Here is a 25,216-nt window from a genome sequence, read left to right on the forward strand (position 1 = left end):
GACAGTGAGCCTGTGCTGGGGGAGGGTGCAGGAACACATCTCAACATCCAGCCTACGGGACTAGTCCAGCCTGGACGATCTGAGAATCAGGCTTAGAGCACTCACATTCGGAGGCCTTGCGTGTGGGCTGGTGTAAAGTCCTGTGCTCTTCCTCCTTGACTCACTGCAGTCGTTCATAAGGTTTGGCTTCCATTACAAGTGACGAGAGAAAATGGCTTCCCTATTGGCCTCCTAGCTGCTGCCACCCGAAGCTCTCCCCCAGGGACACAGGAAGGCATACGCAGCTTCTAAAATCTCAGACATGCCTTGAGTAGAGAGGGAAAAGGAAAAAAAAATGTAATTCCCTGGTGGAGGAAGTTCAGAACTAGAGGATTTTTTTGTGTGTGCTTTGTCTTTTTTTTTTAAAATCGTCATTGATTTATGTAAAGCAAAGGGGCGTCCCTACACCAGTGGTGCTCAATTAGGGGCAGTTTTTTGCCCCCCAGGGAACATCTGGCAGCATCTGGAGACATTTTTGATTGTCACCACTGGGTGGAAGATGTTTGGCATCTAGTGGGCAGAGGCCAGGGATGCAGCTAAACATTCTACAATGCACAGGACAGCCCCCACAGACAGAATTAGCCAGCCCAAGGTGTCAGAAGTGACAAAGTCGAGAAACCCTGCTGTAGACTGATCCAAAGAAAGGAAATTTAATAAAACCTATTAGTAGCAAAACTCATTAATGAGTTCCTTTAGTTCGCATTTGTTAAGTGCCTGCTGTGTGCCAGGCTCTGTGATAGGCACTGAGGCAGCAAAGGCTAATCTCTGCTACACTTTGAACTTGATCTTCTTTCTACAGAGAAGGCCGATTCCTCTTTCCCTTCATTTTAGAGGTTATAAAAGAAGTCTCCATCTTACCAATGATCAATAGAGCATAATCATTTTAAGGGGGGAATTTACGGTGTTTGGAACCTGGGTAGCAATGAAGGAGAAAGGATAAGAGGCTTTCTTAGAAGCATAGGCCCCAGAATGGGTATAGCTGAATGTAGGACAGTGCAGGGGGAGTTTCTAGGCAGGATTTGATTTAGAGCCTTCCCCTCGAGTTGGGTGACCAGGGTTGGAGGACTCTTGAACTCAACCTCCAGGCCTCCGGATTATGTAGTCCTCCTGGACAAATAAGTCATCAGCAGCCAGGCCCTTAGTCACACCGATATAAATACCTGTTGAATTCTCTCTTAAGGGAGAGAGAACAAAACAGATATATCTAACTTTCCCCATAACTGTCAAGGGTGAGAGATTAAATGTTGTTTGCTAAGTACAACAGGCCCCCAGAAAGGGAACAGAGAGACAAAATGAGTAAATATTGTCGTACTTACCTGTACCCTTCTGTACAAAGTGCATCGTCCAAACCACTCGACTTCCTCAAATTAAAAATATTTCATTTTGCCCTGCATCTTGGCGGTTGAGGGTGGTGAAATGTTCAATTATCTCCAAATGGCCAGATTTAACACAGCTGCCTCGTGCTGGGGTACGTCGTTGAGTTCAGTTTGTTGTCATGTTGTTATTGTCATTTTTTTCCCTTTTCCCTCCGTCCATCTGTTTCTTTCTGAGAGTAACACAGCTGTTTTGTGACGGGTTCCAAGTTCCTCTTGCATAATGAGAGGACTGACTGCACCGTTTGTGTGAGGGAAAAGCGGGGGAAGCCTCCGCTGCCAGTGGGCTCCCCAGTGATCGCCCCTAAAACTGGGGGTGAAAGCCTGCCTGCGAAAGAGGTCATCGGGGGCAGGGTCCCCAGCATCTGCGGCATCTCAGGCCCTGAGTCCGCCATCTTCGCAGGGTCTGCATGAGGCCAGTGCTGCTAGAGAGGAAAGCGCTTGGTGGTGGCCTCGGGAAGTGGACGATGACATCCAGGGGCGGTGGGAGGAAGGAGGATTTTTCAGTGATGCTTCTCTCACCTCCCGCTCCTTTGGAAGCCAGGCAACAACACGGATACCATTTCCCAGGGCATTTGCCACCCCTCCACCCCCACCCTGGTGACCCCAAAGGGAAAGCAGCATGGTATCTGCAGTGTCAGTACAAACACCCTCCTGCCCTTGCAGGGAGAGCCAGAGTGATCTCCTGGGAAATTGGCTTTTGTTTGCTTCCCCCATCCCCTATACAAGATAGACATTGTACTGTGCCTCTATCCAGGTCGATGGTACTAGAGAGGAAATGGGCCTCTGGCCCAATGGGAAGCTTCTTCTGTATGGGAGCAGGGATCCAGGCAGCCTGGCCAAGAAGGCTTTATCCCAGGAAGGCTGGAAGGGAACTGCCATTCCTCTGATCTTAGAGGATAGATCCTTTGTGATGACGCAGTACAGGACATTGGGTGGTGACATAGTCTTTGGGTTAAAATGAAAAGTAGGACACCCTCACCTTTAAGAAGCTTATGATCTGGTTGAGAGGGTAAGGTCTCACGACATAAAAGTCTGAATGACAGCACAGCCCGAGGCAGTGAGAGGAATCACAAGATTTGCTCCCTTAAAACTATTGTCACCACAGGGCTTGGAGGAGCGGGAAGCTCTATAAATAAACAGAAGTGGTCAGGTCAGGCTTTATAGGAGTGGTTAAATCTGAGCCTTTAAAAACTTTATTGTTTATCTGTTCACGAACTAATATGTGATCCTCATAAAAAAAATCCCAACACAATACAAATAAGTCACATCAAAAAACAAATATCTTGCGATGCCTCATGACAGAGATAGCTGTTGCTAAAGTTGGTGTTTATGGTATTTATACTTAAACATAGTGCCTAAGTAACATTTTCTAAAAATAAGCTCAGAACGCATACTACTTCGCAACATGCATTGTTTCACTGACGATGTAAGCTTGTCATCTTTCTGCGGCAACACACATCCCTCTAGCAGATTTTGCAATGTCTATATAATGTGCCATTTTTACAGTTATGTCATATTTCCGCCGCTCCCCATTTAGGTGGACATTCAGGCTGTGTCCATTCTTTTGCTCTTACAATACTGTAGGAAACATCCTCATATGGTATCCTTTGGATATTGTTCTAATATTTCTGCAGTCATTGAATCAATGGGTATGTGGGTTTAAATCTTGCTGGATATAGCCAAATTGCCCCCACTCCAAGCTATATTAAATTACCCCCTGACCCACGCTTGTATGGGAGCAAACTGAATTTTGAAGATGAGAGAGATTGAAAAGGCAGTGGAGTAAGTGAGGGCAAAGGCAATGACCAAGCTAGGAGTCCCTGGGCACATTCAGGGTCAGTGAGTAACTGACCGAGGCGGTAGAGAAGAGCCTTGAATGACAAGCCAAGGAATTTGGATTTTATCTTGCAAATAGCAGAGGGTTTTCAAAGCAGGGTCACCAGCCACCATGCAAGGGAACTCCATTTGTGACCTCCCCAGAGAGACTAAGTCTCTCAGGGTGGTGACGGAGGCTCCGGGACCCCAAAAGGTTTAGGACCCTCCTCCCCATCAACCTACTTCTCTTCCCCTTCCGCTATCCCTTTCATGAACAAATCACCTCCAGCCATCTTAACTGTAGTAATATTTTGTTAATAAAAAGAAGCCTTTGGAAATAAATTGGCCTTAAACAGTAGACCAGCTCTCAACAACCCTGGCTACGTCATTTTAAACCAATAACGGACACCTCACTTTCCAAGGATCAAAGAGGGAGTCTCTTTTTTTTTTTTTAATTTTCAAGGGGAAAAAAATCTTTTCAGCTGTTGCAGTAATTTGTATAAATGAAGTCCTCCCCTAGAGCTCAGTGCCCAGAGTAGCAATTGGAAATCCTACTAGTTAGATTTGGTAGTAAAATGCCACCCCAAAAAGGTCAAACAAAATCGAGGCAAATGAATTCTTAAACCAGATCAAAACCAGAGATTCTGTCTACCAGAAATGGAGTTGCTGATTGTGGCATTGCCCATTGACTTGATAGAAAGAGTCCAAGCAAAACATCCACGGAAGGGAGAAACAATCGGGCTTGTTGTAAAGGGACCTGTGCAAAAGATAACCTCGGGAGCCTGTGGATGGGGATTCAGAGCTCATGTTTTCCATGTGTAGATGACTCAAGGTAATAAGGGGCCTTGGCTTAGGTCGGTCTCCTAGGTGATCACAGCCATTGTACTTCATCATCACCAATTATTGTATCTTGAATCTCTTCTTCCCCTCAAATGAATAGATGGATGGAAAGATGAGATGAGATGTGATGAGATGATGTGAAAGGCAAGGTATTAAAATGACTAGCATAGTCCCCGGCACATAGTAAGCATTTAATAAATGCTCTCTTCTCCCTGCTCCGACTCTGGCATTGAGATCTGCAGATGTGTTGCTGGGTATGCTCAGTGGAAACCATGTGTCTTTGGAAAGTAGCTGCTGTGGGAGTTTGCGTATTGCTTTTTACTCATTAGTTTGAATGTAGAAGAAAAGCGGAGGGTTGGTTCCAGTCACTCCAATTCTCACGATCACAGAATCCTCTTCAGCTACAGCAAGATCCTTCAGAAAACGGAGCCATTTGTACTGCTGAGACTTTTTGTAAAAAGGTGTTGGTATTACTTCTGTTATTGTTTGAACTGAATTCAGAATGCCATGTGTCTCTGGTACTTCACTTCTGAAAAACCTAGGAAATTGCATTTACTGTTTGTGTGCCAGCTTCGGGCAGTCTGTGGTATTGGAGTCCCAGGAGGGTACCCAAGGCAGTTTGGGCATTTTATTAACAATCCATCTTGAGCCTTTCTACCAGGTGTATTTTAGAAGAATAATAAAATGTTAAGACTTTGAAAGAAGGAAACAGGAGCCAAAGGGCCCGAGATTTTCAGCCATACACAACCGAGCTCTTCAATTCTATCTCAAGGACAACCTCCCTCTACTCTCAAGAAAATAGGCATTAAATCCACAACTTGCTCAGGACTTGGACCGGCTCTGTCAGCCTCTGCTATTTTTAGTCCTATTAATTTTAAATTCCTTAGTTCTCAAATCATATTGGAATCACCTTGAAAAGAGCTTTGAAAAAATGCAGGTACCTGGACTCCACTCTAGACCAGCCAAACCAGACACAGTAAGTAAGATGCGACACAAGGCTCTGTGTGCATATGCACCAGGTTTGGGGAACTACCCCCAGAGCAGAGTGACCCAGCTTTCCTCATGCCATGACACATTTGGAAAATTATTGATTTTGATTGGTATATCGGGGAGGAGCTCCTAGTCAGAGATGACCCCCCCGAGGTCAGAAGGCCCAGTCTGCTCACCCAAGAGCCGAGAAGAGCTGTGTCTTTTCAGGTCTATCATCCGTTCAAGGAAGGGCAGCTCTGCCTCAGAGAGCTCTGTTTTATCGAGTTTTTAAATCGTTTTATTGTTATTCCATTTTGTGGAGGGAAAAGGATATAGCAGCGTAAGCCTGGAAGACTGCCTGTGTTCCCCTCCTGAGGGAGGGGTCAGTGCCTTTGAATTTCATCCCATCTGTTGGGACTCTGACACCATCTGTGGAGTCACATCCAACGCCTTCCTTTCCAGTCGATGGCATTAATTATGAGATACATTTGTACAGTTTTTTTCCTAAATTGCTTTTGAGTTGGGGGCTGGCTTGGAATCAACCCTCATCTAAGTTTATTTCTTCCAATCTGTGACTGGAATCAGTGTCCACCAGGTCCTCTGGCTCAGTGTTATCTAAGCCTTTTCCCAGCTAGCACACTGATAAATAAGAGTCCATGGCTGCGACTCTGTGATAATGGAAGTGGTATTTTTTTCCCCCTTAAAAAATAAGACCTGACCCAGTGATTCACTCTTCCATTTCTTCTATTTATTCAGACTCCAAGGACAACTGTTCAGCTTCTGCTCCAAAAGCATCCAGGAAAGAATAGGTGTTATTAACTCGCTTGTCTTCACCTTTTATTGTCAAGGGGCCCAAAGAAAGACATACAATTACCAGCTGATAAACTTGGGCCTTAGATGTTTCAACAGATTTCTCACAGAATGGCTAAACCCCGCTTTAGAGGGACAACGAAATTTTGAGAAAAATAAAAGTCATCACTAAGTTGTTTTATTCGGTTATATCATTTAATCGTAACAACTCGGCAGAATAGATATTGTCTTCATTTTATAGATAAGGAAACCGAGGCTCAGAGACTCTAACTCACCAGAAGTTTCAGGAAGCCTCAATTCTGGCCTTCTCTCCCCCACCAACCTGGCTCCTTCAGGTAAACCTGGAGGTACAAACAACTTGTCTTTGAAAAGCACTCTGGGAAATTTGTTTCCTCCTTTAGTATCTCGTTAACCCCAAGTCTTACTGACCATATGAGTGGAGGATCTTACAGAAAGAGGGGGTAAGTAGAAGAAGGGCCTTCCCAGTCTCTTGTTTACCCTCCTTAGATTTAACGATCTTGTAGAACTCCACTCCCCATCTTTTGGGGAAAAAAAAATGTCCTCTTTATGAACAGTCCAGAAAATAGCATATTGGCCAAAACGAACTGGGAAAAAAAAAAAAAAACCTGGCCATCCTACAACTAAATAATGTGGGAACCCATTAAAGGGGAAAAAAATTCTACCCCCCAAAGAATGCATCCTCAGACCCAGTTTGAGAAACATTCCTTTCCTCGTTTTGTCATCCCAGCCTTGTAGCTGAATAACTTGCCCAGATTCACACAGGTAGTAGTTGCTGGAGCAGAAATTCAAATCCCTAACTCCAAAGCCTTTCAGCGCCCCCTCAGTTCTGCTCCCCAGAACCCAGGACCCCACAGAGGTACCTCTGGGCCCAATAAACAATGAAATACATCGCATTAAACAATGAAGGCTGAAATAGCCTGAGGAATCCACTCATCGCTTTCTACCTTCTTTATTGGGATTCCAAATCATAATATATTTGAAAAAACAAAATGAGTTATAAAGCCAAAATAAGTTTGAAATCTATTCCAGCTTGAAAAATGAAAATTCTTTATTGCCTTCAAATTATAGGTCGATGAGCTAATTGAACATCTCTATCCCAGTTTCTGTTCAACAAATCGAAGGTCCAAGTTTCCCAAAATAATATAGTGCATGAGGAGCAAGCTAGATTTAGGGACAGTTAATCCCGTGCTGATCACCGTTGCCATGTTGCAGCTCATCAAGCATATTTGTTAGTCTACTATCAGCTTTTGATCTAATAAACTCCAGCTATCTGTAGGCCAAATCATATATCCTCAGTATGGATTGAGGCTATTAATGTTTCATAGCCTGTGTCCAAACAGCACCGCTAAGATCAGAGTGAGCAGGACGACCCACAACACTCAGGCCCGGTTCAAAGGCTGCAGACCGTGCCAGTCCGAACAGCCTGCCTTTATGAGAAGAGCTCGGCTCACTGGCTGTTAGAAGAGCTGGTGCCTGGCCGCTCACTGTCACACACTCAGTAAGGTGGAGTCCTCTCCAGTGTGCCCTTGAATGACCTTGTTGGTTTTGAGGTGATCTTAAAAATATAAAGTCGTATCTATTAATGCTGAAAGGAACAAGTTAGCATTATGTAACAGGATGTGAGGGAGACGTCTCGTTGCTCTGGAATTGGGAACCAGGCCCAAAGCTGGGGACAAAGAAGTCAGGCCCCCACATTCCACAGGCAGCTGCTAATCTACTAAGGCCAGGTGCTCCCCAGGGCCAGCCAGGTGACCCTGCTGCCCTTTCACCATGGCTCCCATCATCTACCTCTTCCCCCTTCCTAGTCTATACTTAGAGATGGGTGAGGGATACTCTCAGAGTATTGGGGGTACACTTCTTGCCTAACCCCAAAGCCATGTAAAGGGAGTATGCTAAGAATCAATTACAGAAATTAAGGTGTCTGTGAAAAAGCTATTTGCTGAGCTGGGGATCTGCAGGGCCACCCTCAGCACTGCCATCCTCTGAGACAGGTGAGACTGACATGTGGCCGCAGAAGTTGGTAGGGGAACGTGGGGATTGATGCCTGCTGCCTATCTGGAGATTTTTGAAAGAGGGGGCTTGTGAAAGATGCCCAGTGGCAGAGGCTGAGGTGGAACTGTGAGAGAGTGAGTCTGGGAACAGGATGGGGCATCCGCTTGCACATTGTAAAAATGAAGATAGTAATATACTTTATAGGCTTGTATGAGGTGAATTCTAGGGTGTTTGATGCCGACCTATTCTCTGATACCAACAGGGTGTCCAGCAATTCAATTCCAACACCATCTACCTGGAGCTAGTGTCAGATCCCCCAAGTTAAAGGACTCAGTCCCCACTTTAGATGCCAGTCACAAGTCCCAGACCACTCGTACTTCTAACTGGCCGCAGGTTCCCAGCAGAGGCTGTGGTACACAGCAAGCATTTAATAAATACTAACTAGTATGGTTATTTGTCCCTCCGTCCTGGTTATTTGTCCTTCCTTCCATCCTTTACTTTCTTCTGACCACCTCTCCTATGGTTCTCTTTTGATTTCATCTTCTCCCTAGCCCCTAAAAGCTATCAACAGTGGTCACCCTCAGGGCTCAAGACCGCTGACTATTAAATTATTTTGTGGTTCGTGCTCAAATTTTCCATTCTCGTGCTCCCTCTTCTCTAAGGAGGGAGTGTTGAGTTTTTCTGGCACTGAATTAAGTGAGAAGGGCTCAGAACACACAGCAAAACAATCCCCCCACCACGACCTCCTTTTTGTCTGCCTTTCTACAGGTCGGTCACACCTTCGAGCCGAGCTCCTTTAAGAGAGTCACTTTGCAGAGGAATAGCACAAATCACTCAGTGTTTGTGGTGCACTCTAGTGCCAAGAGCACATGCTTTAAAAATAGCACTTATGGTATTAACTGCTAACAAAGCAAGAATTGGCCACTTCTGGCTACGGTTTGCATTTAGGGTTTTTTTTTGTTGTTGTTGTTGTTTTAAGCTTATGCATAGCAGTTGACCTTTTAAGTAAAGTTTTAGGTCAGTTCTCAAGCACACTCTGAAAGCTCCTTAGTTCTGTTTGGTTACTTTTTTTTAACAGCATTATCGAAATACAGTTCACATGCCATACAATTTAGGATTCAGTGGATTTTAGTGTATTCACATGTATGTGCAACCATCACCACAATCAAATTTAAAACATGTTTGTCACCCCTAAAGTCAAGTCTCAATGCTTTAACTCTTTCACCCCCTTCCCAAGCCACCTCACCTCAGCCCTAGACAACCACTAATCTTTATGTCTCTGTAGATTTTCCTGTTCTGGACATTTCACATGAGTGAGATCCTTTAATATGTGGTTTGTTTGGACTCGCTTCTTTGAAAGCTCCTTAATTTTTATGTGTATCCCTTTTAGGATTTAAGTTAGAGAAATCTTGGTATAAAGTCAGGGCCAAACTTTACCTGGTTAAAGTGACCATTCTTTGGAGAGAAATGAGAATAATATCTGTAACACATTAGCTAGCATCTTCAAGGAAAGTTCTAGAATGCAGGGGAAAAAAATCCTCATATGTGTTGTTTGTCCCTATTTTAGGGCTGAGCTTTATGGTTACATAATGTAGCAATTCCTAGCCATTTTCTACTTAGCCCTAATTCATTTAACATTTATCAAAAACTTCTCATTTCAATTAACAGGGCAAGCCCTTGTTGGATATGGTCCTTTGTGGTTCAAATTGAAAGTGTAATTAATCACGGAGACTTTCTATCTCAGTGAATGTCAACTAATAACACTGCCTCTGAGCTATAAGCCAGTACCAACCAGGCCGAGATCTCCCAGGGGCTTCTTCTTGCACCTCTCAGGTGTGAGACTGATTCTAACAATCGCAGAGACAATTTCACAGGGGCCGCGCTAAGGAAGAAGCTCTTAGCTTCACCTTTGCTCTGCTTTGTCCAAGTGCGGAACGGATGAGGCCAAAAGGTGTGGCTGACTCTGTGCAGAGGAAGCCCCCTGGAGAAGGGGTGGCCAGTGAGGTCCATCTGGCCCCAGGGAGACAGTCCTGGCACCAGCTCACCTCCCTCCGTACAAATGGGTTTTAACTACAAAGGTCCAGTTTGCCATCTGCCACGCCCGGCGGTACCAACAGGATCTGGAGCCGGAGCTCTCCTTGTGGGCGAATTTAGAAGCCCCCCAGCCTGAACATTTTGCAGCCAGCCAGCTGCTGAGTGGAGCATCGCTTTCAGAGAACTTACACATCACCCGGAGGATCTAGCTGCAGCTACCCAGTGTTGAGGCTCAGCGCTCCGGGACTGAGTGAGCAAGCTGTGGAAGAGTTTCTGGGACTCCGGGAGGTTTGCCCTCTGACCCAGGGTTATAGGTCAATTAAATCGTGTCCCTCTAAAAAGGATAGGTTGAAATCCTAACTAACGCCCGGTACCTGAGAGTGTGACATTATTTGGAAATTAGGGCTTTACAGAGGTCAAGTTAAAATGAGGTCCAGTGGGCCCTAATCCAATATGACTGGTGTCCTCATAAAAGGGAGAAATTTAGACACAGAGACAGACATGCACAATGGAAGACAATGTGAAGACTCACGGAGAACGCAGTGTGATCGGGGTATGCATCTATAAGCCAAGGAACACCAAAATTGCCAGCAAGCCAAATCACTGGAAGCCAGCAAAGGGGCATGGAACAAATTACTTATAGCTCTCAGAGGGAGCCAGCCCTGCCCACACCTTGATCTCAGACTCCCAGACAATAGACAACACCGTTCCCCATTAGAGGAGAGAGCCCCACCCCAGCTGGGAAGGGCACTGGAAGAAAAGGATTGCACTTGTCTCTGTGTAGCTCTCAGCCCTTCAAGAGTATAGCTTTTAAGTAACTCCCAAGGTGCACGGAGGCTGTCCAACTTCAAGGCTGACCCATTCTGCTGTTGGGAGGTACCAGCCAAGGGTGTTCAGGGAAGCTCCCACTTGGCTCCTGCGTGTGCCACCACGTGGTTCCTGAGCCCCAGTGAAATCAGTAAAGTCACTTGCTTAAGGGAGCAGCCTACAGTAGGGGAATCTGCTTTGCTCTCTGCTTTGCCAACTTGGAACCTGCCACCGAAACATAAGACAAAGAGGGAAAGGAGTTGGTTCCGAGACAAGACTATCACTTGGCCTTAGTCCAGGACATAGTCACAGTGCCCAGTAAGCAGAAATCCTTCTCTTGGGATTTCTTCCACCCCCGTCCTAAGGGACACCAACAGGGGACAGCTTCCGGAAAATGGAAGTGTCCACCCAGTCTTTCACTGACACAAGGACACCTGCATGGTGGTTGGCAGTCATATTTTTGTTGACGCTTATCAGCATTTTTCTATACACTAGTCCACAGGATAACAAAGTAATAATCAGTGTAAGGCACTTCGGATATTCCCACCGCCTTCGTCTGAGGAGCTTGCCGAGAGCTGAGGAAATTGCATTACAGTCTCTCTAAAGGATGTTTCTGTGTCACGTGCCTCTTATCTCTCAGGGATGTTGCCTGTGGATGACACGCCATCTGTCGGTGTCAGACTAGGGACTTTGCCAACGTTATCCTTGCAACAGCCCCAAGGGGAGTTAGCCTTAACAGCATTCTGCAGATGAGGAGACGGACTCTCCTCTGACAGATCGTGCGAAAATTTCAGATGGGAATGTCCTGTCCACGGGGTGTAGGGTTTGGGAGCCAAGCCTGGGAGTCGGCAGCCTTGAGCCTGAATCCTGGCGGACTGTGGAAAAGTCACTGATCACCGGTGAGCTTCAGGATCCTCATCTGGAACAGAGGGATGGTAATTGTTTCACCTTGGCTGCACATCCAGACACGTGGGGAGCTTTTGAAACGCTGGACTCTCAGACCCCAGCAGGACTGATTACATCAGAAGCACGGGGGTCGCGGGTCAACCTTGCTCCTCGTCACCAGAGGTTTCTCTCACGGTTCTGGAGACCGGAATCAAGTCCTAAATCAAGGAGAGGCTCTAGGAAAGCATCCTTCCTTGCCTCTTCTGGGGGCCCCAGGAGTTCCTTGGTTTATGCTGCATAACTCCGTTCTCTGCCTCTGACTTCACGTGGCCTCTTCTCGTGTCTTCTCCATTTCTGTTTCTTATATAAGGACATCTGTCATTGGATTTAGGGCCCACCCTCTTAATAATAATCTAGGCGGAGCTCATCGCGAGAGCCTCAGTTTCGTAACATCTGCAGAGACCGTTTTTCCCCAAATAAGATCACATCTACAGGTACTGGAGTGAGGACTAGGACACACCTTTTGGGAGTCGCCATGTAGCACCCTACAGAGAACTTTCACCGAGTTTTCTGGTCGCACTGGGTTGGGATCCTAGAAGGAGTTTCAAGACGTGTAATGTCTCGGTCACACTGAAGTCAAACTTTATGTCCTTTTAAAATAGGCCAAACCTCGAAACCAAAGTTTGGGAAGGCCCAGGAGATTTTGTAGCATCAGAGATGAAGGTGGAGGTTTATAACCCTCCTTTTAAAATAAGGAACCCTGGAAATGAAAGTTTAAAATGTGAAGCATCCAGTTATTTTATAAAGAATGATATAAGTGATATAACAGTTTGACCAAACTATTATGATAGCTGTAGAAACACAAACCAGAAATTTTTAAAATAAAAAAAAAAAAAAATTCTGAAAGTTTCTAAGAAAGGTCAGCTGATGTGTAAATGGGCAATTTAGATACTCATGTTCACCAACTCGAGTGAGAAAATGAGCTGCAGAAAATGAGTGCAAGAGGAATGGGTATTGGGGAGTAGGTGGGGAGGAGAAATGAGAGTGAGGAGCCTGGGCAGGAAAAGGGAGAAAAGTTTATGACCAGAATATTTCAGATAAGGTTAGATTTTTTTTCCTCTCACCTTCATTCAAAGGCATTCGGTCGGATGTTCATTTCTGATCTTAAGTTTCGATTAAAGAAGTCCTCTGGTAAATCCTTCTCCCTTACCTCCCTCCAGCTCTTCGAAAGCGAATTCCTAATTGTAGGCCATGTCCGAGATTTACTAAATGAAATCGACAGCTGTGGATATTACACCAGACTTGCAAAAAATCAACACGCCGTTGCCGTAAAGAGCCCACTTTTTAATGGCTTTTTTGGCATCTGGCTATAACAAAAACACCCTTTTGCCATTTAATATTAAAAGTAAATGTAGTGGAAAGAACATTGAGCTAGAATTGGGGAAGGCTGGAATTCTAGTCCCCGACCAGTTACCAAGCGCCTGTGGTTTGGGGGCAAAATATTTCATTTGACCTCAATGTCCTTACCCATAAAATCGAGGACATGAAACCGAGTTACCACTTCCATCTTAAAAATCCTATTCTGCACCTTGACAATACAGTGTACTTCTCCCTGCCTCATGGCCTTTTTTCTAAAACCTCACGTTGCAATAGCCTAATATGATTTTACTATTTTGTTGTGCAGTCAAGAACCACACATGGATTTAAGCAGCACTGTGCAAGCAGCACTTTTCCTGTCTTATTCAGAACCGAAGTTTGCTGTGAGGCCCCACAATTCTTAACTGCTTTGGAAATGCAATCTGCCAGTGTTCCACGCTTGATACTGCAGTCTTGCTTTATTCCTGAGAAGTCTGGAATGTACACAAAGATTCTGGAAGAGGTGTCATTTCAGATTCAGCAGTGGTTGGGCAAAGAAACAAGCTGAGGCTAGTCCATGAATCAGAGACGAATGTCCTGGGAGGGAAGAGTGGGGTGCAGCCATGTGGCCCAGAGGTCTCCATCTGCGGGCCTCTCGCCTGCACACCGCACAGCATCTGAGAGGCGTGAAGACAGGTCAGGCCACAGTCCTGGCTTTTATTTCATTTTCCTGCCTCTGCTGCCTGCTCACCTCTCTCCGTTTGCTGTGTCCTTTGTCTCCTGCACGTCGGGGTTGCTGGGAACTTTACCCTCTTGCTTCCCACTGCTCGCTGGCTCTGGAACTATCCTTCGTTCACCCAGTTGCTAACCCATTTGGGACAACCCCTTCCTAGGTTCCTGAAGGTTTGCCACACATATTCTGGTCAGCCACAGCCATGTCTTCTGAGCCTCAAGATAGTTGTCATCGTGCTGATAATTATACTCATCATTTGCCTCTTGTGGGGAAGTCAAAGGGCGCACGGGAAAGAAACCAGCTTTCCCCATTTAACTTCGGCTCCTGTATTTCAACTCAGCAGGAACTGCTGGGCAGCTATAAATTTCCTTGTTTATAGCGTTCACACGTGTGGCCAATTGTGTGAACTTCTGGTGTGTTCTGCGAAAGAACAAAGTGGCATTCATTCTCTTCCTCTCTGGTGATCTAGTTATTGCGTGTGTTTTGTAATTCGCTTGATACATCTGCTTGATCTCTTTCTAAGTAACAATCCACTTCAGAATTTAGTGGCCTACAACAACAACAGTGCATTATTTCCTCACGATTCCACAACCTTGACTGGGCTTAGCTGGGCAGATCTTCTGTTCCTCAGAGAGTATGCCTGGATTGCAATATTAAAGGTGACTGGTTCACTCCCATCCCTGGCTTCACAGCATGGTGGTCTCAGGATGATCGAAGTAGACTTTTTACATTGGCAGGATTCCAGCTTCAAGCTTCCCTTCACGATTTGAACTGACAGTGTCTCTTCTGCCACATTGCACTGGTCAGAGCAAGTCAAGGCCAGTCTAGATTGAAGGGGAGGGCAAACAGCCTCCCCGTCTTGGGCGAGAGGAACGGCATATGCCGGTACAGTGAGGAAGGAAGTGATGGTGGCCACGTTTGCAGATTATCTACCATAGTCTCCCTGGTGATGCAGCTCTCGATTTATTGGTCTTCTCTTTTTAATCTAAATGGCATTATATGGCATAGAAACACAGGGCAGGCAGGACCTAGTCCCATGGCCCTGAACATCAGATCATTTATCAGCAATTCTGGAAAGGCTCTGCTGTCTGCCCCGAACTGTAAGATTGGACGTATTACTCAAAGTCTTCGCCGACTGCCTTTGGAAGTGCAATGATGACTTACACTAGGGAGCGCTCGCTACGGGCCAGACCCTGTGCCTATGCCTTTTCCATGTGTCGTGTTATTAAATCGTCATCATCTTCCCAGACCAATGCATATAATATCAGCAGCAGTTTCTGGGTTGGTTTAGGTGATTAAAGTACAGCATGGCAAAGCTGGTACCAAAGATTCAGAAATGCTGCCCACTCTCAAGGTTACCGACCTGTATTCCCTTGGGAAACTTATTATGTATTTTCTTTTCCTTCTGCCCTGCTCCTTCTTCTGTCAATTTTGTATTTCAGTAATTATGTATTTGTCCCAATCTGGTCCCTTTCTACCATCTTCCCAGGCTCACTATCTTCTTGCAATTGATGCAAATGAGGAAGAATCCTGGAGGAAGGCCAGGGGACAGAGGTCATCTAAGTAGAGTTGAGTCTGTTCTCTGAGTGGGAGAAAGTTATCTGCAACCACGCACACACAGACCACACCTGCCACACACAAAGCTGATGCCCTCCCATCCCCCTCAGGACAAAGAAATCAGGCCAAGGGAGAGCATCATGTAATACCTGGGTCTGTACCGTGCCCACACTGTGCATTCGGTAAACACGTGCTTAGGATAATGAGCATCATAATATTACTTGATGCAGGAATAGCAGTAAACCCAGAGCCAGTGCAACCCTGAAAAATCCTACTGAGGTAGCATATGGGATTTTTAATATTACTCTTGTGTATTTTTCAGCTTTGTTGATATATAATTTACATACCATAGAGCTCACCCATTTAAAGTGTACAAGTCTGGTTTTTAGCAGATTTATAGAGTTGTGAGCCAATCGCCATAAATCTAATTTTGGAACATTTTTATCACCCCCGAAAGAAACTGTTCCCAGCAGTCGTGCCCCATGTCATTCCCCCTCCCTCAGCCTTAGACCACTGATGTCTTTCTCCGTAGATATTTGCCTATTCTAGGTATTTCATATAAATGGACTTACACAGTGTGGCTGATGGTGACTTGCTTCTTTCACTTAGTTTCACTTACTTACTTCATTTATTTCATATAAATGGGTGGTCGAACTTTTAAGTTACCATTTCTTTGATATATTTGTTCCAGGATCCCAAGCACTTCAAGTCAGAGAAGACAGGACGGGGACAGTTAAGGGAAGGCTGGAGAGATAGTCATCAGCCCATCATGTGTTCCTACAAGCTGGTGACCGTGAAGTTCGAGGTCTGGGGGCTTCAGACCAGAGTGGAACAATTTGTACACAAGGTTAGTGAACAGACAGCAGTTCCTGAGCTGCGGACCAAACAACTTTCTTTATTGTCAGCTGGAGTGCATGGTATACAACATATCAGTGCTGAACCCACATGAGATAACTACCTCTAGAAAACTCTGTTTTCATTAAAATGCATTTTATATACGGGTTTAATTTTCTTGCACTAATAGATGCTTTACACTTCATCTCTTATTCTGTGACCTCCATGTCTATTGAGTGAGTATATTCAAGAAGTTAGCCTTTCAAAACATACTCCCCATTTGGCATCTAGTTCCAAGCATGGATACTTATACTTGGTACTTGAGTACTTGCATTCCAGGCAGAGGCACTGTGTGTACAGCCCCTAAGGATAATTCTCACTCAAAAGATCCTTCGAATGTAGACCCCTAAGGTAGAGGACGCACGAAGAGACAGAACAAGAAATCCCAGTATTCCCATTAGATAATGGTACACTTCAGCCTTTCTGCTCTTAAAATCATTCTGTTACCAAAGAATTATTTACCGCCTCAGAACAAAGGTTTCAATCGTGTACCCACTTTGACCAAACATGTTAATTTTGTAGCATGAATTCACTGGGTAATGACTTAAGGATTTCTAACATGATTCCTGTCCTCATGGAAAAAAATGGGAAACTCAGTGTCAAGCGTTGCCCTTTGTAACTCCTCCTATTTCCATAAAAATAAATACTACCCAGTTGTCTCTGCATTCCAGATAGGCTGGATATCTGTTTATTTTTCCGCTTAAAAACTGATAAAAAATAGCTTTCTGAAATTCTTTTGGGAGCACTGGAATTTAACCTTAATGCTCTGAGCTTTTTGTTACTTAGATGGATTTGTCTACGGGGAGCAATTGATAACAAAATCGGGGGGCAATTGATAATAAAATGTGCAAATCTTGAATTTAAGCCCAAGGAATAGACTGAACTTGGGCTCATGATGATAGTAGGCTCTGGAACAGATGTGAGACAGAAGCGGGCCAGTCTTCTGCTGAGTTCTTAAACTCCTTCTGCCCAACCAGAGCAAGGCGCCAAGCGAGACACATAGAAATCAAGTTCTGGGACCGGCTGTGTCCCAGTTATTAAGCAGGAAGGCAGGACCCCTCAGGTCAATGTTTTCCAGCTTCAGCTCTGTGTCTACCTTAAGCTGTACCTTTCTTGACTTCCTACAGTATCTTCCCTCCACTTTTTTTTTTTTAACCCAAAATGATCTCTTACTAAGGCCACAACCATAGTGCACTTTATCATCTCTCCCTCTCACAAAGCACATTTAGATTGTCACAGGGCTCACTGTGTTTCTTTTCTCTAAGATGACTTCGGCTAGTTTTGAGAATCTTTTTCTTTAAAATACCTGTAGGGATTAGGCTCTGGTGATAGGCATTCCCATTGCCCATTTCCACATATAACGAAGTGTTATCAACACCCCCAAAAAACACCTGCTCTGGCACGCGAGTCGCTAATGAGTATCTGAGGCTAGCATTTGCTTGGGTTTAAAGTGCCAGAGATGCCTTTCTCTGAACACCTTGGTTTTTTAAGAATCACAGTTAAGGGGGGAAAATGTTCGAAAGCGAGCCATTAATTAGCACATTATTGAATTCTTGTTTCCAGAAGACAGCTGTGTTGTGCTTAATGTAATGGAGGATATTTACTGATGCCTCGATGCTGTTCTTTTGATTTCCACGAATTTGACACACTCAGCACTCAAGTATGGATGGCTTCATGTTGTCTCTAATTTTCATTACATATTTCCTCCTTAAGCCTCACTAGATATCCAGAGTCTTGGAATAATAAACACTTCATTATAAATGCTTCCCTTGTTTCTGCAAATTCACCAGATTAAGATCCTTCATTTATAGAAACATGCTTGAACCTTCCACGAGAGGTTTTTGACAATTGCTGGATTTATTTGGCAGGAAGACGAGAATGTTGGAGGGAGTGTGTGAGTATCCAAGAAACGTAAAAAAAAGGCATATTTATGGAGGACAAAAAAAGAATACCATGAAATAAAAGCATGTGAACAGTGTTACACACACAAAAACTATGTATATGATTTTTCTTAGTCTACGATTGCCATTATGTGTCACCATCAGAAACAATTTCATTCATTTTTGCCTCCAGTCGTCAGTCTTATCATTCCCATTAAGTTCTGTTCTAGTTTGTGTCTCTTATGTCATCTCTTTCAATAATACTTAACTAAACTTGCTTTATTTTCTTCCTTTTATTATATGAAAGTCAAGCCTAGAAAGATACTTACTTGCCTTATGTCTCACACCTTCAATTATGAAAAATATTTAACCAATATTTAGGAGGTTTCATCAGAGAAGAAAGAATATTAAGTGCTCTTTGCTTAAAAGTGACTTGCTGACTAGAAAAGTTCTTGATTTCTATCATTTATCATTATTCTCCCCGGCACTAGTTAAACCCACCTTTCTACAAATGAAATGTAGGACCTGTTTTAGGTAAAGATAAATGGAGAGAAAAGTCTCAAAGTGATTAGCCTAGAGATTCATTCCAGTCATTTCTGTGTGACTGCCAAGTCGTCGTCATTGGCTTCTACACACCTCCAGCCTGAGTTTCAGATGAGATGGAGATTAATTTGCAGCAAGCATTTACACGCCGTGGAAAGGGCTGAGGGTGAGCAAGTACAATACCAGTGTGTGTCAGCCTATAATTGTTATCACATGTGGACAGAGGGGTACAGAAATTTGTAATCGTCAAGATTCTTAGAATTGGGAAAGGTCTATTTTCCACATAGTTTTAATAAACATGATATTATTCAACCCCCTTCTTTCACTTTTTTAGGTGGTCCGAGATATTCTGCTGATTGGACACAGACAGGCTTTCGCATGGGTTGATGAGTGGTATGGTAAGTCGACTTCCCTGAAATGACTTGTAGAACAACTTCCTAACATGTTGAGTCCATCTGGCTTCAAATGCCACCTAGAAAGACTACAATAAAGGCAGGGCTACTGCTTCCTGTGTTGGAAATGGCACTGTTCGCGGAACATAAAGGAGAAAAATGTAATGATAGAAGCTTGGTCTAACATAACTACAATGCTTAGTTATTGACTAAGTAGGACCTCAGTATGTTTAATGCTTGCATACTTGATATACAGGAATCCATAATTCTCTGTTGGATGGGTTTCAAACTCATCCTAATTTATAGCAGATTTCAAGATCAAAGCTGCCTGAAGCATCATATCAAGTGAAAGCTGTCCTTTGATTCAGAGATCACTTAAAACACTCCTTTACCAAAAACATAAGGATTCTGCAAGAATTCAAGGGCAGAGGCATGGATACCCCCTTAATCCTGAGACTATTGTTCTGGCGTTTTAAGTTTTTTTTATTTTACATGATTTGGAAGAGTTAAACAAGTTCTTCACATTTCCAGTAAATAAAAACAAGGTCGCTTCATCCACCCTTCCCAAATCCATGTTTTATCCACGTGAATCCTCTACATTCCCAGGATCAGTCATCAGAGGCTAGTGCCCTTCACTATAAATAGAAACAAACACACCCAGGCGGTGACTTGGGTTAGATCTGCTTATCCAGTGAAATGCTCTTCTCCTTGGCCTTTTCCGAAGTCACGCTGAATTTGTTTTCAGTGTAACCGGGATTGTATTTTAGTGCTTTTCTGTCATTGTTCCACCAATTCCCTTGTTGTTCTGAGCAGAAAGTATCAAATTCAAAGTGAAAAGATACATTGGACCGAATGGGCAAAGACAGTGATGGTTATTAATGTTGGCCATTTCTGAGCCACGTTAAAGAAAAAAATGGTTCTGTAGGGCTTTTTATTTTTATTTTTTTGCAATTTTCCTAGATCCGCATGGTTGAAGAGCAAATGCGTCTCCCTGGGTTTGTCCAAAGGCAGACTCTGGAAGATCGTCACTGTTATCACACACTCTCAGGATGCCACTCACGTGGCAAGTGCGCCGCCTCTCACCACGAGGCTGTGATGCCCCCTAACACTCGTCTATTTGTAGTTGTCTTTTATGAGGCAGGCGGAGGGAAAGTCTCCAGTGATTACTTCTCCTGATCATTAAACCAGTCTTCCTGGTTGTTGTTTTTTTCTGGGGAGCTTTTCTCCCCTAAAATGGTTAAGAGCTACTACTCTGTCCCAACTTGGACTCCTCCAAGCTCATGGTTTCCTTACCACCGACACGAAGGGAATATCACAAGGATATTCAAAGAATAATAGGCTCAAACTGATGAGAAGTTTGGCAAGCGAACAGGGACCTGAAGGGCCAAAATTCTGCCACTTTGAAGACCAAGAAGACACAGGGCACTTTAGTAGATTCCTCTCTCGTGCCAGAAGGCCAGAGAGGGCTTTTTAGAATGTGTAGCATCAAACAGAGTAGCCAGGGCCTCATGAAGGGGACAAAACACTGCAAGCCTATTAATCAAGAATAAAGGGTTTGAGTAGAGACAGGATACAGAAAGAGAAAAAAATCGAGGGAAGGCACCTCGTAAGTGAACTGCAGAGGTACAGAGGATGAAGGCCCACTCTTTATCTCATCCAAGCCTGGGATAAGGAAAGACTTAAAGACTTTCAGTCCAAAAAAAATAAAAAGGTCAGACTATTACAGAGGCCCTAAGCTAGAATAACGCATCAAAGGAAACTGTCGGTCTCCAGTGCTGGGGTCCTTTTAGAGAACAGCTACCTATTTACTTTAGATGGGTTAGGTGAAGACAGAAATAACTCAAGGAATCTATTGACAAAAAAAGCCTTTTCTGTATCTGAGTGCAGAAAAACAACATGTGGTTTAGTGGATGTAGATCATCAGGGCGCCTTGTACTCCCCGGAGAAGGTCTCCACTCCCACTATATACACAATCCTAGCCCCAACCAAAACAAGCAGCCTTTTCACTCAGCAAGGGGTCTGAGAACCACCACATCCATTTCATGTAAATTACTGCTGGCATCGTCGCCCAGCTGAGCTGCTTGCCAGGAAAACAGTGGCTCCTTCATTACACAGATGCAGACACTCAAATCAAATGAATGGAAATAGCCCTGCTCACGAGTGTCTTCTCAGCCCCTCATTCGAGATAATGTTGAGGACGGTGGGCCTTTCAGGTAGATGGATGTGTCACTGGTACCGAAGCCAGCCGTCTGCCAGGATAGCCCTTCAGTTTTGGGTTCCTGAAGCTGCTTGTTTTTTCTTTGGCCTACACAGGCTCAGTGAGGCTCTCGTTAGTAAATACAGCAAAAGTCCAAAGTTAAAAAAACAGACACACACACACACACAAAACTCTTGCCTGTAGCTTATTGCCTGGTTCTCAGAGTGAATTTCCTGGGCCAGCAAGCAACATTAGCATCCTCTGGTTATTTGTTAGAAATTCAGATCTTCAGGCCCCACCCCAAAACTACCAAATCAGATACTCTGGGCCTAGGGTATAGGCCAGCAGTCCATGTTTTTTAACAAGCCTTCCAGATGATTCCGATGCTCGCTGAAGTTTGAGAACATTTAGCGTAGAGCATGGACTATAAACCAGGTTAGATTGCAAGGAAGGACAGTTTGATTCAGTACAAATAGGTTAGACTAAAGAATAGTAGATGTCTAGATGTCTTCAGGGCCAACTGCCAAACTCCAATACCTTTGGAGAATTAGAAGAAGGTGCCCCTTCTAGGCAGATTTAGCAAGTGCTTTTGGCTTGGGACTAAATTTTAGCCCCATTTGCCTCCTGGGCTGTGTGCATATAGTAGGGTACAAAATGCACACACTCCCTTATGCAATGGCAGCCCTAAATGTCTTTCTCCCTAATTAGACTCACCACTTCCAGCGCTTAATTAAGAGTCCAGGGGGAAAAAAGACATTGTAGATGATGACGATCTTTTGCCCAAAGATTTTAAATTTGTATCTTTTCTAAGTTTCAGCATTTTGCTGTCACATAACTATTTCCCTAAACAGATGTCATTCTGTTCGTGTTCATGGTAAAGTATAACCATTTCCACTGCTGGAGGAGCTGAGTTTGTCTTTCAAAGCCTTGATTGGTCTTTATCCATGAGCCTTGGGTCTCTCCTGCGTGACTGGAACACTAATCAGAGAAGCAGCAACAACACATTTCGGAAGATGGGGGGAGAGGGTATGGGGATAAAAATAGACAGCCCAGCTTCACAGAAGCATAGTTTTGCTTCACAATCTGACAGTATTTTGAGAGATGAGCACAGGATTACCAGAGGGAGGCTGTGGTTGGGTGGAACCTCATGAATGTCTTTGAAACCCTGACCCTTCGAAAAAACTATGGGAAGGGGATGTTCTGCCTGGTCTAGATGAAACTACCTCATGAAAATGACTTAGAAATCATCCTGGAATCCCTAGAGCAGGACTACCAGTGGGTGAAGCAAGCTTAAGGTGGAGAAAGAGGCCTGCTTAGGGACGAGCATTAGCTGGTTGAGTTCACGAAGGCAGCATTTTCTGATGGCCTCAGGTTTCTTGAAATTTGAATGTGAGGGTTATGGCTCTTATGCTTATGTTCATTTCTCTGGAGAGAGAACCCCTAACTTTCCATCAGATTTTCAAAGCAATCTGTGACCCACCCCCACTCCACTTCTCCAAGTTAAGAAGTATAGGGGGTGAAAATCACAAGCATAGGTTATGATTCTGGATCTTAGTGGTCTGAATTACATGGAAATGCTATGCTCCAAGCCTTGAGGATTTGACACCTTTCACTACAGAAAAGTATAACCACCCTAAGCTATTTGTAATGAGTATGGATTGAATTTATAATCATTTTAAATGATTAAAAAAGGTACTTCCCAAAGGATAGCCACCATTTTGATGGAGCCAAAGGAGTATCAAATCTAATTCATGATTGCCAGAGCCTCCCCTTGACCCCAACACAGCTACTTGTTCAAGACTTCCATTTTGACTAAGAATGAGAAAAAAAATGACTTCTATTTAGGCTGAGGACCCTAGAAGTGGAGAAAAATGTTTATAGAAGGCAATAAAACATAATGTGCCATTGGACAGGTTATTGAATTAGAGTTGTAAGACTTTTTAAGAATTTTTAGCTGCTACAACTATGCAATGCAATGTAGGAAAATTCTTGCAAACATTTTGTCCCTTAGCATTTGTAGTTTCTCTGTACATTCAACTGAGTTCTATCCTAAAGGCCTTTAAAATATATGATCTTGCCTCCACTTCCTGAGAAATCAACTTGCCTTCTTTAAAATGATTTAAAGAAAATTGCCACCATAAACAAAGTTGAAAGACTAGGAGAAGATACTTGTAGCCAACAGAGGATTAATACCTGTAATATATAAAGAGGTCCTATAACTCAAAAATCCAACAACTCAATAGAAAAAGGTAAAGTATATGAATAGGTAAACAGTAGAAGAAACGCAAATGTCCAGTAACCTCACTACTAATCATAAGAGACGTAATGAAAACGGCAGGAAGATATATCTGCTCATCTGACATCAAAAATTTAAGAGAATGACAATATTCAGTTTTGGATAGGTGGAAGAACAAATTGGTAGTTTTTATAAAAATAATAAGTACAAATAACCTATGACCCGGCAATTCCATTCTTAAGGAATAATACACGTGTAGTGTTGTTGATAAAAGCTAAAAGTTAATCTCAGGGTAAATGTCCATTAACAGGAATATGGCCAATTAGGTTATGATAGTCCCATATTCTGAATATGTGTGAAACAGTTAAAAAGAATAAGGTAGTTCTTATGTGTTGGTATGGAAATATGTACATTTTCCATTAATGAGAAAAGCAAGCCAGAACGATATATACAGGATGTATATAGTATAGTTTGATTCCGTAGTGTAAAAGTAAATGAGACTGTGTGTGTGTAGTAACATACATGTGACTTCATGGGGAAACTCTGGCAGGCTGTGCCTCAAACTCTTAAGAGTGGTTATGTCCAGAAGGAACAGGATTATAGGGGAGGTTAAAAGGAGGTAAACTCTTTTCTCTATGTCATCCAATACGCCTTAAATTATTTCTATGGAATATAATCCATACCTTACTTGAGTGGTTCAATAAATTAATAATTAAAACCCAGATTTAATTTTTTAAATATAGAAAACGCTGGCAGTGGACCAGGGCTCATGAAGTTGAGATGTATTTTGCTCCTTAATGAGAACCTTTAGTTCCTGGTTTAGGAGATTGAAAAGATTCCTCACTTAACAAAGCCGCTCGTCCAGAGCTGCCCTGTCAACAATGCTGGACTAATGGTGGAGGAGGAGGGTCCAGTCTCAGCCCGGTCACCGGGCAGAAGAGAAGGTGCTACTCTGGCTCCGTTCAGTGTGACCTCCACATGCTGGGACAGGAGACTGAGATTTGCTCTGCTCTCGCCTGAAGGAGGGTGAGAAAGAGAAGGAAAGAAATGGCCTAGCAAGATGGTGAAGAAAGGCAATCTATTCCAGTGAGGTGCGATGAGGAGGGCGTTTGTACGCCCACCTTACTTCCCAGTGCTGCTTCCAATCAGTCTTTGGCAGAGATGTTAGGTTGTGCCTCTCTTTGAAGAAATACCGCATTAGTTCCCAAATTCTTAAATCAGGCAGTTAGCTATTGTTACCTGTTTATAACACCTTTATTTAAGAAACCTTATTTAAGAAAAGTAGATTGTAACCATTAAAATCTATAAATTAAGGGGTGATTATCCGTTTACTTGCAAAATAATTGACATAGGATTCCATTAATTAAGAAGAGTTTCTGATACACATAAACTCGTTTGCTGAAAACAAGAGAACTGAACCTAAATTGTTAGAAGTCACTGATCATTGAAAATTAATCAGTAATGAAGGTGAGTTTTCTTCGAAAGGACAGTCTGTCATTGGGCACATGACTGAATGTAACTAAAAAAATTGATTCATATCTAGATTCTGGGGTCATAGACTTTGGAGATGCAGGACGTCATGTATTTTACCATATAACTGAACAGAAATGTTTTCTCTTGATTAGGCTTTCCATAAATTACCAACAAATATTGAAAATGTTTTCATCACTTCTGTAAGCACGTAGGGTATGTGGGGATAGTTCAGGATTTAGGCAAACATATTTTCTTTCCACATCGGCAGGGACAAAATTATCATCATCTTTTAGAGACCCACTTTACTAGAAATGTTCATTCTTATGCGATCGAATTGGGAGATTTTTTTTTTCTTTTAGATGAAATT

The 25,216-nt window shown here is 43.5% G+C and overlaps 1 protein-coding gene across 4 annotated transcripts in view; it reads left to right on the forward strand.

Annotated features, from left to right (window-relative positions):
• The window catches only part of PITPNC1 (phosphatidylinositol transfer protein cytoplasmic 1), a 219,402-nt gene that overhangs the window by 183,167 nt on the left and 11,019 nt on the right, over window positions 1-25,216 (forward strand). For all 4 annotated transcript variants that reach the window (XM_039859239.1, XM_039859240.1, XM_039859238.1 and 1 more), the window contains 2 exons: window positions 15,926-16,081; window positions 18,886-18,949. In XM_039859239.1, coding sequence (XP_039715173.1) covers window positions 15,926-16,081; window positions 18,886-18,949 — 220 coding nt within the window. The remainder of the gene's footprint in view (window positions 1-15,925; window positions 16,082-18,885; window positions 18,950-25,216) is intronic.

The sequence above is a fragment of the Pteropus medius genome, unplaced genomic scaffold, assembly GCF_902729225.1.
Source record: "Pteropus medius unplaced genomic scaffold, Ma_sr-lr_union100, whole genome shotgun sequence".
NCBI classification, from domain to species: Eukaryota; Metazoa; Chordata; class Mammalia; order Chiroptera; family Pteropodidae; genus Pteropus; species Pteropus medius.